This window comes from Rhea pennata, chromosome 6, assembly GCF_028389875.1.
Source record: "Rhea pennata isolate bPtePen1 chromosome 6, bPtePen1.pri, whole genome shotgun sequence".
NCBI classification, from domain to species: Eukaryota; Metazoa; Chordata; class Aves; order Rheiformes; family Rheidae; genus Rhea; species Rhea pennata.
In genome coordinates, this window is record NC_084668.1 from 26,120,951 (window position 1) to 26,135,091 (window position 14,141).

Consider the following 14,141-nt stretch of genomic DNA (forward strand, 5'->3'; position numbering starts at 1 on the left):
AAGAAACCATAAAAAAACAAGAGAAAAATTTGGCTAATCAGATTAATAATTATGCATTCTAAAAGGCTTAACACACTCTGTTTGCATAATCCCAGTATAACAGGCTTTAAGAGCAAAGTAACAGTTGCATCATCAGAATACTATTACAGACTTGGCTAATTACCAACCTTATTAGCAGCATTTAAGAAGTCATTGGCCTCTTGTAGCAAGGCCTTCCTTTCTTCCATATGGCAGCACACCTCTTCTTGCAGCAGACAGATTTTCTGATTTGAAAGCTTCAGATGCTCCTTGTCAGCAGAGTCCTCCCAAAGCAAGACCTTAAGTGCTTCAGCCTTCAGTTGTTCCACAGCAGAATTCCATTCCTAACAGGAAGAATTCCACTTTAATTAACTACACATAGAAAATGCAACATATCTGCACAGTGACAACAGTATAGTTAATGGAAATCAGAGACCACGTTACAGATCTGGAGATTATCGCCATCTGAAACAATTTCTGCTAGGAAGGGTTTCTCAGCAAAGTATGGTTATAGCGAGAGGATTGTCAGTCGCAGCATTGTACATTCTTTGCACACAATTTCACGTATAAAAGTAGCATACTCTAGTGTATCTGTTGTCCAGACCAGTCTGGAAAACATAGAGAGCTGGTTTGGCTCCACAAGAAACTTTTCCTTTGGTTTTTAATAACGAATACATCATTTATACTAGGTGACATCACATTGCTACGATAAGCAGCCCCTTAAGCCCAACTGTTTAAACAATAACAAATTAAAATACTACTTGGATAATAACTGCTTCCAGTAACACAATTTCTGCCGAGAGCTCTCCTAACTGTTTACCTACAGATGATTATCCTTTAAGTAACATGACATCCTCCTTGTCACCCTTCATCATACACTTTCTCTGACTTTGTTTACCAAAAAAGTCAGTTCAAAACACATCTCTGCCGCATCTGACCATGTGCCACCCTGGTGGCAATGACAGATAGAAGAGTAGTTTAAAAAGGGTGATTGTACATTGAATTTCCTGCCATAGAGCCAAAACCAAGTCTTTTTTAAGCTATTCATCCTGAACTGACTTGTGCTTCTAGAGTACTGACCTCACTTATACATCAAATTTAGGGATTCAAGCAAGGCACTTTCCTGCATACACAAAACTTTTCTTTCCATATTTTCACCTATGATAAATGTCTTCAGTCATAATCTTCAAGTTATAGAGGTCTTGAAAAGTGTATTAGACTAGATAACTCAAATGGAAAAGATTTTCAAGGGAGTCAAGAAAAAAAATGGAATATCATCTCTTTGTCTTACAAATACTGCTTTGTTTTTAATCGCTTTATTACGTTTGCTGAGTTCTTTCAGAGGAATCAGTAAGATAGCTAAACTGCTACATAAGGTACTTTGTTCTGACTGTGCTTGTATTAGTATTATGCTATTCAAAACAAAATGAGAGCCTGCTATTATCCTGCAATTTCCCCTGTCCTAGGCAGCATCTTTCCTTTACTTTTTCTGATAATGAATTAAATATACTTTGAAATAAGAGAAAAACCTTTCTGAAATTCATTTAGCATTTCCTTCTCCAGATTTATATCAAATGCCTGGTTCAGCAGACAAAAATACTTTAAAATATGACAATTGCCCATAAAAATGCTGTGAAGTGTGCACACAGCGCAATAAGAACATAGAGCAGTTTTTTCCTCTTACTTTTCAGCACATGAGAAGAAAGTCAGCTTCACATTTTTTGTTTCTTTTTAGTGAAACTATTGCTAGTGGAAGATGTTGTTCTGAGAGTTTTCACAAAATAAGTCGTCTGGTTATTCACAGATCTTTGACAAGCAACAGCAACACAAATTCCCTCAGAGCGCTCCACCACGCTGCTTTACCTTTCTTTGAAATATAGTAAGTGAGAATAGACCTATTTTGATGTAGGCAGTTCAGTGCATTCCTTTCCTGAGACCGTCCACTGTTGTGATGACAACTGCAATAATAAAAACACTTCTTCAGAGAGATCTCTCGAGTACTGTGTCCAGTTCTGGGCTCCCCAGTACAAGAGAGACATGCAGCTACTGGAGAGAGTCCAGCGTAGGGCTACGGAGATGATCAGAGGGCTGGAGCACCTGCCCTGTGAGGAACGGCTGCGAGAGCTGGGCCTCTTCAGCCTGGGGAAGAGAAGCCTGAGGGGGGATCTGATCAGTGTGCATAAGTACCTGAAGGGAGGGTGTCAGGGGGACGGGGACGAACTCTTTTCAGTTGTCCCGTGTGACAGGGCAAGAGGCAATGGGCAGAAACTGAAGCACAGGCAGTTCCGCCTGACCGTGAGGGGGAATTTCTTCCCTGTGAGAGTGACGGAGCACTGGAGCAGGTTGCCCAGAGAGGTTGCGGAGTCTCCTTCTCTGGAGATCTTCAAGGCCCACCTGGATGCAACCCTGTCTACCATGCTCTAGGTGACCCTGCTGAGCGTGGAGGTTGGACTAGATGGTCTCCAGAGGTCCCTTCCAACCTTGCTGATTCTGTGATCTGCAATTTATCTGGCTTCTCCAGATGGATTATAACTCTTTCTCACTATGGACTCCATCAGAAACAGGAGACTTCCTACAATTCCCTCCATATCCATTGCCCAACATACCCAGCACCTAACATATTCAAGCTTAAAAAGTACACAGTAATTCCAATGGAAGGGACTGATTTCCTCACTGTTTTCTAGATTGATGTGAGCAATTCAGGAAAAAGGATTTGGTGTTATGGACAGGTCAGTGAAAAATACACCTCAGAACGGAAAACAGATGCATTCAACAGCCTATCTGAACTTACATTTCATTTCTGCAACTTTATACTACATCAACTGAAGCTGAAATAGAGCATATTGACACAGGTAACAAAAATAATTTTAAAATATGAACACACACAATAGATGATCTCAAAATACCTTTGTCCTCTTTCAAAAAACAATGACAAAAGTATATTAACTGATGAAAACCTGATGATTAATTATCCTGTGGTATTCACTTCTGCAGTTTTTAACAAAGATAAATATTTTAACAAAGTTAAGAAAAAAGATGCATATTTGTATGACAAATGAGAATCTACACAATATTTAAAAATAGATTTTAATGAAATTAAAACAAACTTGGAAGGATATGAAAGCTTATTCAGGCATTAAGTAAGCTTTTCGGAGAGTAAAAATGTAAAATAAAACATCATGCTAATAAAAGTATAAGAATTGATGACACCTTCACTGAAGCAGTAGAAATGTCTCAGATGAAAGATGTGATCAGTATTCAATTTCTATGAAATGCAGCATGTGCTTTCATTTCGTAAAAAAAAAGATGAATGGCAAAAGGAAAATTACAAGGACAATTCTGCTAAATTTATAATAAATTTTCCCACTCTGATGAATGTTCTTCCCTTTTCTGTCATGCAAGAAGTAAGGAGCTCAGTATCTGTGAAAAACCTATGGATCTGCATTAACACCTTATTTTGATTTTTTGAAATGTATTTATAATATTACCAGTAAAAAAAAAAAAAAAAAAAAAGATCAAGAGCCTGCATATAATAATTTAACAATATTGGATTTTTTCAACTAGAATCTATATGGTTTGGGAAGAAAGTTAATTCCACATGATATTTCAGTAACTTTGGCTTTGTTTCATTTTGAAAGAGAAAGATGTGGAAAAAAATGCCACAATTCCTTGCAGGATGGAGAATCAAGTTCTGAGCAAGTCTTGATAGATGTGCACGGTATGCCTAAAGACATAGAGACCTGTCTCCCCCTTGCTAGCCCCTCTTTCCATGCGGAAGACCTTATGAAGAGCTTCTCAGAGTTATTTGTCGTTCTGCTCTTTGACAAACAAACATCTGAAAGCCAAACTCTGCTCATTAGATCTGCTTGTATATGCTGTTTTGGAAGATTCACAAGCCACAATGAAATTACACATTTCCCTAAGGAAAACAGTCGAAATACAGAACATAAGTACTACTTTACGGCCTTGAACCAGATGCTTTCAGCTTCCTATTGAAAGAGAGATGAATCTGGAGTTCAGTGAAAGATAATTTTTTCATTTTTTTCTACTACTGATAAACATCTATAACAAAATCTGTTGTCTTTTTTAAATTTTCCTTTCAAATTAAAACTCCTATATCACTCCTAAATTCTGGATGCAATAATCATCAGCCTGTCATTTTTATTAAGTGAGACCATGCAATGCACTCTTCAGTGCACAATACCTGTTTCATAAAATCCTGTCTTTGTCTCTCTAACCCAAGCAATGTTCATCAAGAATGAGGATTTTGAGACTAATTTTGGTCTGCTGTGCTATATTCATTTGTATTTATTTGAAGTAATTATCTTGGAAACAGATAGCACAGGATGATGCTCTATATACACATCTTTAATTGGCCTGATTGTGAGCAAGGGGTGTCAAATTAGACCACTGATATCCAATCCTGTCACCACAACGTCATCATCTTCTATTACTTGCAGCTGGAATGACTGGAATGACAAATGCATTCTATGATCAGATTCTAATAGAGAATTTATTCACATTCGAACATTTAAACATACAGATGTTAATGAGAATTAGAAAACAAAACTGCAGTTGGGAGCTTTTAACTGGGACTAATTACAAATAGCAGAAAATAAGGCCATCTTTGGATATGTGTGGCCTTATTTTGTTATGAAAATCCATTCATATCATAGGTAATATATTTGCAAGAATTAAAAATGCATATATTAATATAAGTGAAAGGAGATTTGTCTACAGTTAGCTTAGAAGCAGTACAGAGATGTAGAAAAAAGTTCTGCATTGTTTTGGAGTATTGCATTGTGTAAATTGCAATTAAAACTGGCAAGACTAATTATAAGAAACTAATTCCACCAGAAGCGAAATGATTTCACTGTAAGAGTATTTCACTGTAACAGCATTCATAAATCTATGTTTGGTAGAAGTTGTCCAATAATCAGCTGATTAGATGATCTTTAAGCACAGGTTAAACTCTGCCTCTTTTCTATTCAATCAAGTTCCTGCCTTATCCTTTCACTCAAACTCAAAAGTAACAATTTGTTACAACAATTTATAGTTAAAAAATAAATCCATGAACATTACAACCTTGTACACTTTCTATGGGTATTAAATGCAGTTAAATCTATTTGCTATTCTATACGATCACTACTCAAAATTGGTACAATTTTCTTTAAAATAGCTAGAGACAATGTCTGAAGTGTTTCTACACCATTTCCAGCTTTCTATTTATAAGGAAAGCTTTTTACCTGTAAAAAAAGGTACACTTTCCATAAACAAGGACACAAACTCACTGAAAAAATCTTTGTCAATTCTTTCTGTCCTTTTGCCTGTGTGTTAAATTTGTGACAGCCTGTCAGTCAGCAATGAAGTAATTCTGAATTTACCATTACCTTGACTTTTCAGTTTGACAAGAAACATGAGCGAATGTCTCTGACCTATTAAAAACGCATGGCACTGTATGTGCCTGTGCAGTATATGCCTCCCTAGTTCATGTCACCATTTTTATTATCCCCTCACAGTTGTAGTAGCTTTCACTATTCCATCTGGCAAGCAAAATGAGCTCTTCCTAGGTTCATTGATTATCAGGTATCTTTCCACAGGATGAAAAATGATAGATGAAATAAAATTATCATGGCATTTTTTTTAAGTAAAAATCTTCAACCTTTTTCACACACAAATATCCAGCATATCCAGCACAAGCCTCAAAAAAGTAGAAATATCTACAACTATCTTGTTATAAACATCTATTGTTGGATAACTGGTCTTTGGGGGCCTATATTACGATCATTTCTTACTTGAAATTCTAACTTTGGACCTGAAACCATAAATTTGTGTAAAAATTGTCTTCACTGGCACATTACAGATCTGCGTATGCCGCGTGAGAAAGCCGAGCGAAAAATAAAGTTGCCTGTCAACCTTTCAGGTGTTTAAAAACAGTTTGTTCTAGCTATAAAAATGCACGAGTGCTTTAAGACATCTGCTAGATGATGATACGCAATAATTGTCAGACTCCTCAAGAGCATGTCAGTCCTGGGAAAACTGGTAAGTTTGCATCCACACAAATACATAGGTGCATCCTTACAGAACATTGGTGCATGGCCAGGCAGAATTTAACTGTGAAATACATTTGGTCATTAAGAAGCAGCCTGAGTCTGCAGTAGAACAAACTGAATCTCTGTAACACTAGTACCCAGCACAGCTACTCCAGCCTGAACAAGCATGCAGATGTACAACGCAGGAAAGAAGTGCTCTTCGTTAGGTCACTAGTCCTTATTGAAAGTAGAACCCCTCTCAGAACTGTTCATTTCTGGAAAGTGGCAGAAACCATACAAAATGCGAACAATTTAGAATGCTTTTCTTCATCTCTGAAGCTGTTTGGCCACAAAGTGGAGCTAGTAGTTCTTTTTTTATACTGTGCCAAGCAATTCAAATACACACAGAAACACAACGGAAAGCAGTTCATCAGTGCTAGCGGATAGCTCCACCGAAACTTAGTTTCTAAACTCGAGCTCAAAAAGCAACCGAATCACTCTCCTCTGAATCTCTCTCCCCTCTCTCTCTTCTTAAATCTAAACCATGGGTGAGGTTTTTTTTTTTTTTTCCCTATTTAAACTTGGATTTCCATGTATGAATCGTTGGTGTTATCTTTGACCTTGATTCTCCTACAAAATGGCATTAATGATCTAAGTGGTTTCACCTCTGTCAAATCATTGCACATTCAAGCTCAACAAGCTGAAGTTCAAGCCGTGACACCGACTGGAGAGCGTAATAAGCCATTCGTCTATCTTTTGTCAGCCCAGTCACATAAATAAGGGGGCTAGCCCCACAAGTCCGTATTAGGCTAGCCTCTGAGCAATTTAAGCAAATCATTCGTTATGTTGGTCTTAATGCAATAATACATGCAGGTAAATACATGTACAGATCTTTGTGTAAGACTAATCAAAATACCAGAATTTTCCAACATCTTCCTCACTATGAGAACAGTTACGCTTGTTCAGCAGTGTCTTAGCATACAGTAACTTTTCACTACACCTCCAAAGTCACTGTACACATAGGCAACATTCCTTGAAAAAATGCATCTCCAGCGCTGTAGATCATAATGCAGAAATCCCAAAGTGGGATAAGACCTGTTTATGACTGTCCTCCTTACTTCTGATTGATAGAATACCATTAGAAACTGTTCAGGGCCATTCAGACACTATGGGAAAGATGCTAACAAAAATCTACTTTAATAATTCCAGGAAAGTAAATAAAATACTTCAAAATCACTAGTTGCTTTTAGGAGGCATGCACAGCTGTGGCATCAGGGAACTAGATACAAATGACAACAGACATCAGCTATGCTCTAAGCAATCCCCAAGCTACAGCAAGCATATAATTAGCCAAGTAGTGTGCAAGATCCTCCTGAGGATTATTCCCGAATGTGAATTGAAATTTCTTCTCAACTCTTTCCATATTCTCTCACAGGAACTGCTAAAACAGACATGTCACACACCAAATTCTGAAGACTTCTGAAAACTAGATTTCACTCTGAAATTAATATAGGACGTTCACTTTTTTTTTTTTTTTTTTTTTTTTTTTTTGAATTAGAACATAAGTTGGGACACTAAAAGATTTTCTGTAGTGGAAGACAATTCCAACCGTAGCCTTAGTATTACCAGAAAAATATATTTTTCCCATTGCTAATGGGATTACTTTCAATTTATATGCTTATACGCAGCAAAAATTGCTGTCTGCTTTCATCTAGATAAAACATTAAAGACAAATATAATTTCTATTCAAAGACTTTCCAAATAATATACGCGGCTTAAAATTAGATGATATAGAATGCTATCATAGCTGTGTATAGTTTGGGGTTTTTTGTGTTTTGTTTTTATTGGCTTTCCAGATACAGCTAGGAATCCCTCTAAACTACATCAATTTTGCCTTTTTTTTTTTTTAATGCACGTTTTGAAATTTTGATCACGTATGGGGATTTTTGGCATGATATATAATAACTCTAGAGTTCAGGGAGCAAAGCAGTCCTTACAGGAGGATCTCCTACAACAAGTTAAAAAAAATAGAAAATAATGCTGAGTGGTACATAATAATTAGGAAAGGTCAGTTACAGAGACTGAGTATGACCTTTTCATTAAGTGGGCTTATCTGAATAAAACAGCCACTTGTTATTTCAAATTTATCAGGAATTAGATGAACATTACTAGGATGAAATCTTACCTAGAAGGTAGTCACCCTGGACAGTATCACCATGTTGGACGATCAACTGACATAAGCATTGTTACGGGCAAAGTGGCTTAAGGCGATTTTGTGAACCCATGTGTGGGAATAGGAAGAAAATAATATTTCCATTTCCAGGACTACTGAAATTATTTTGGGGATATTTTACCTAGTTCTTCACTGGCCTTTCCAAAACTTTTCCTTTTTCTTTCCTTTTTTTTGAATGGGTCAACAGTTTCTCAAACATAGAAAGAATACTTCAGACAACAGTACAGCAGTTTAGATAAATGTTATACAAGTCAAAACACTTCAGATCAGAGGCTGAAGGTTTAGGCAACTTCACATTCAGATATGGTATGTTTTAAGTCTGGATTTGCTTAGTCTGTGAGCACAGATGCCAAGTTCATTTCTAGGCTGATTTGAATTTCAGTGTATTCCAAACACACAGGTAAAACACTGCTTTGTTTAGTGATGATATCTAACATTAATCTCTGCCATCTAACAAATATTTACTGGAATAATATACTTTATTTGAACTTTAGAATCAAGATGTCAGACTCTTTCTTCCTTGCGGTCTTAACATATCTTTGGGTCAGTGCTATGAAAATTAATGTACAAAGCCCTATAATTCAGTTTTCTGAAATACATTTGCAGTACACAGTTCAGTCTGGCCTGTTTTGCACATTATAAGCATAACCAACACCTTCATTAAGATCTACTTCATAAACTTAATTTTCCTCTTCCAGGCAATGCTACTAATTAAAAAAAAAAAATACTAAAAAAGAAAAAACCCACACAGATGGCTAAAGATAACATGTGCTCTCATAGTTCACATGGATGTGTAAAATATTTCTAACAGTAAACACTGTAAAATGACCTTAAGAAAAAAAAGCACAACTCAGTAAGACAATACAAAGAACCTAATACATGGGGGAGGAATTATTAGATAAAACTGTAATAACAAGAGTTATCATTGTGGAGTAGTTTCTGGAGGCCCAGCCATGAAAACAATCAATTACTATAGAAAATGAAAATACATGTTTTCCTTAATACATGTGGAATAGCATCTCTAATTCGAACAGTACAAGAACAGCCCCACAAAGAACGTGGGGAAGACTAACGAGCATTCGGATAATTCTGAGATTCTGCAATACTTTAGGACATCTCAGATCTCTTTGTGGGTCCCTGTTCCTCTGGAAGCACCCCACAGCTCATTAACTAACTGCACAACTTCTACTTTGCCAAATGTCTGTGCAGGCTTGTGCTGTCTTTGCAGCATAATTTGACCGTTTAGACTCAATCCTTCCTTCATGATGGAAATATGTTTCCTGACACGCTGCCTGGAGAACCATTAGAAGTGTTATTTCATTCTGTTTACATTACAATCCTGAAGCAAATTATGCAAACAGGTAGATAAATGACATTTAACTGTAAAACATTAAGGAAATAAAACTGTAAAAAATCACAGAGCTGTTAGTTCCTATCAACATAGTAACCTTTAAAAAGGCATTTGTTTTTATAGAAAAGTTTTTTGGATGGAAACAGGTCTACTTGATGAAAACATAGCTCAAAAGCGAGCAACAGTACTTACCTGATGGCACAGTTGAGCACCAAAAGAAAAGGTCTATGATGCATGCATTTTACATTATATAAATACTCTTTTTTGACATCAGCATAATCTTTAATCCCACCTTTTTTTTGCATTACATTTATAGATTTATTCTCGGACAGACTGAAATTCATTATGAAATTCATATTTTCTATTGCTTTTATTCCTAAGAAATGGATGGAGAAATATCAGTTCCAACAAGACACAGATTTGAGTGACAGTAAATTATGGTACTAGTGACTGCCACCTATTTTTCTCTTCTATTCTCTTCTTTTTTTTCTATTAAATGGTCAAATTGCCTTTCTTTAGTGTTTGCAGCACTGTTATGTGCCTAAATTACCAGGCTGGAAAGCTGATCACTAAACTGAAAAAATATCAACAGAAAAGATTATTCTTCTAATGCCTTATCAATAATTATAAAAATTTTAAGGAGGAAATTATCATAAAATGGGTGGGGGGATGGAGAAGAGGATGGGGGGGGAGAGGTGTTAATACAGAAACATTGTAAAAAACTTATCAAATACATGATATGCACACATATCATCTATCTATTTACATAGATGTATATTATATGCATGAGGTTTTTTTTGTTAGCAGTCTTACAGTTGTTTTCCTGATCAATTATCATGTTTCTTACTTTTACTTTGACTTCCATTTCACTGTGCTCTTGAATTAGTTCTTCATTTTCCAGTAAAGATGAGCCTAGTGTTTGCCTGTGAAAATAATCTCTGATGTTGTTCTTGTACCAAGATGTTACCTAGATAAATAACAAAAATGAATTCTCAATTGTTAATACAAAACTTCAGAAATGACTATCCAATCTCTAAAATATGTAAAAAATAGTTCAATCCACAAAGGAAGTCCTAATTTTCATTCCTTTGATTTTTCATTCCTTTCTCATTATTTTATTCAAATATTTGTGTTTGTATTATTTAAATATTTAGAAATGCAGAAGGAAAGAATCATGGCCCAAACATACATACACCGGAATATATTTAACAAAACAAGACAAAGGTATTCATAAAATGTGATCACACTGTAAATTAATACAGTTTTGATTACAGTAAAAGAAATATCAAGTTAGAACTTAATAAACAGAAGAAATACATGTTTTCTAACATGATAATGATATTGCACATTTTCCCCAGAATCACACCAATTTAAAAATATGTGTGTATGTACAGTAGAAGACTAAATCTGAGCATATAACAAGGATATAGAAAAAAGACTAACTAGGATCTCTCCACCTCTGGCCTGAATAACTCAGCGAAGTTCCTGAGATACTAATATGTGGAATAATCTTATAATCTTTGATAGTTTGGAAAAAAAAAAAAAAAAAAAACAGTTAACATCTTAGTAGATTTACTTCAGCAAGTATATGCAGCAAACATATGCAATAGTTAATATACCTTGTGAATCAATCACAGACTGACTTGCATTTATTTCTACTTGATTCATAGTAGATACCTATGCTTTCTTTGTAAACAACATATAGCAAAAATACGTGAGTGAAGCTTTGCATTTTAAAATAGTACTCAAAATGAATTGTTAGTATCAAAAACATTTTCTCAAATATTTTCAAAATTTTGAAAATCACCACTATATTTTAATCAAGTATGGCATACTCAAAATTAGTCTGTACTGCAGGTACTACAGATTTTAAAAGCACACCGTGGATTTTATTAGATCTGTTTATGTAGAGGCTATTTCTAATATATTAAAATGATTATGAAAATGAAAGAATCTCTGTAACTGAAAACATTTCCACCATGTCCAAACTAAAAATTTGACAAATTATCTAAAAACTTCAACAGAGCTAGAAAAGTAAAGCAATTAACTACTTAATTAAATTTTAATTTAATGTCAGTCTAAAAACTGCTTTGTAAATACCTGCAATTTATTCTTTCTGTTTTTATTTACAGACACGAAAACTAATTTTTCCAAATATCACACATTTACTGCAGAAACAAGCACATAAATACAAAAGTAGTTTTGCATGCCCTTCACATAAAAAAAAGAAAGAAAGAAATCAAACTACTCAACAACAAACCCAAGGCAGCCTGAAATACAGTCTGTTGTCATACAGCCCATTCTAGGTTGGGAAAGTAGATGGTATTTCCAATTCTGGGGAAGGGTGGACTCACTCCAGGTTGAATACCACTCACTCTCTACAACCAGGTAGATAGATATGGTCACAGGCCATAATACGGCAAAAGCGGCAAAAGCTTTTTTTTTTTTTTTTTTTAAATAAAAACTCTTCCAAATTAATAGAGCTAGAATAGTTAAGCCTCCCATTTGTGCGAAGTCTTTCAAAGAAAAGATTAACCATAACGGAAGCATAGGCTGAAGCCTGGTGGAATCTGAGTGCAAGGAACGGTTACAAATTCTGTATTTGAAAGCCAGGGATCAGACCCTTAGGCAGACTACCAACCCTCCACTTCTTGACCATATGCTTCAGACCTGTACTTCCTAATGAAAGTATTTTTCCTGGAAGTATGTTTCCACAGAACATTTGCTATGTGTCCATCAAATTACAAATGAATGGAGGGGACAAAGCTGAGCTAAAAGGGGAAGAATTTCTCTGTAAATTAAGGCAGTTCTCTTTGTCACGTGAAGTACTGCCTGTTTATCAAAGCACACCAGTATTTCTGTAGTGCTAGACAGAGAGAGAGGAAAAATAGCTATTCTTAAACCCTATCACGGGGATAACATATTCACCCCTTTACCCCTTGGCAATGCCTCTTTCCATTACAATGAGTTTAATCAGTTAGCTTTCACCACCTAATACCAGTGAGTGTTTTCAGTAGTGCCAGTTCAGCTCTCGTATAACTGCTGCAAATATTCAGCTGCTTTATAAGAAATCCACAGAACCTTATTTTCAGGTGTTTGAGTGGAGGGACAGGAAAAAAAGAGAAGGTAAATACATTTTTTCTCTCTTTCTTCTATAGAATAGTTATAGGGTGATAATGAAAAAAAAACCAGCAAGAACAGCAGAAACATGTCTCTTTAAGCAAGCACTATATGGTATTTAATGATTTGCATAAAAACAGCTACAGCCTCCTATCTTACAGTTCTTGTTTTCATCATTTCCATTAAAGACGTAAATTTATTGTCAGCTATTATTCTATAACTAGATGCTGAGATTAGGACACTTGCATAAGATCATACCATTTTTATCTGTTTTGTCTAATCATTAAATAAATAACCCTTGCTTTGATTCTGGCAATTACTCGCGCTGAGTGCTCCAGAATAAGGCTGTCAAGCTCGTTTGTGTACCTCCCCAATTACACTGTCTCCATCTAAAACTACAAACAGTCGTTCTTGCTGAATAAGGCGCTTCAGTTTAACGAACCTCACAGGCAAAGCTAGTGCATATATAACACACTGCAGCTAAGGGTTTCAACGTTTTCCTCTGACACAATGGGAAGCTTTATTTTGGAGGCAAGGAATGAACACTACCGGGATGTCATAATTAGGAGCATACTACTGTAGTCTACACAAAAATTAGCCTATTTACAGGATACTGAAAATAACTCCACTTCAGTCCTACTAGACTTTGGCAGGTGAATTTGCATAGGTTCCTCCTTCTCTGAGCATACTTAATATCCAACAACTCCATACTTAATATCCAGAGACTGAGCAAGACTCTCTGTTTATTTGCATTGACAAGTTGGAGAAGCTTTTGTGCTGTCTCTCATGGGAAATAAGAGTCTGATGTTGTAGGAATTCCTCCGATAGCTTTTCTCGCTCTGTCCTCCACATTATCTGATTTGAATGCTGGGAGATGAACGCAAAGGAAAAGGTGCAGTAGAGCCATAAAGAGGAAGAGAAAAAGCAGTGGGGCTTGAATATACCTAGGCTCGGAAGGGAAGGAAAAAAAATAGGATATATTTGGGAGATTCAGTAAGATAGGAGCTATGCTGGGAGAAAAAAGGAGGAAGAGACGCAGGTCGTGGGTGTGGAAAACCTGCGATCACCCCTGTACCCTAAAGAATTTTGATTTGGCTCCAAGAGCACAATACACCTCTGCTCTCGGTCATACCTGCCGGCTAGCTGTGGTGTACCTTCTCTGCAGCCGACTAGTCCAGAAACAGCCTGCTGAAGATATAGCTGTTATTATCAGTCACTGTGTTAGCTCGTGTAGCTAGAGGTTTGTGCTGGGAATCTGATTTGAAGGGAATCAAATTTTGTTTGAACTACCAAGCTTAATAACTTAAAGAGGGGACCAACATGATAGAAACAGTGCTTTTGAAAACATTAAAGTTATATTAAAATAAATTATGAGGATGTTACAGTT

The 14,141-nt window shown here is 36.0% G+C and overlaps 1 protein-coding gene across 9 annotated transcripts in view; it reads right to left on the bottom strand.

The window, feature by feature from the left end:
- The window catches only part of CCDC141 (coiled-coil domain containing 141), an 89,291-nt gene that overhangs the window by 51,182 nt on the left and 23,968 nt on the right, over positions 1-14,141 (bottom strand). For all 9 annotated transcript variants that reach the window (XR_009958855.1, XR_009958856.1, XM_062579379.1 and 6 more), the window contains exons 7-8: positions 10,482-10,601; positions 168-362 (exon numbers count right to left, since the gene is read on the bottom strand). Coding sequence is in view for 7 of the 9 variants with exons in the window: in XM_062579379.1 (XP_062435363.1) it covers positions 168-362; positions 10,482-10,601 (315 nt within the window). In the remaining 2 variants the exon portion in view is untranslated. The remainder of the gene's footprint in view (positions 1-167; positions 363-10,481; positions 10,602-14,141) is intronic.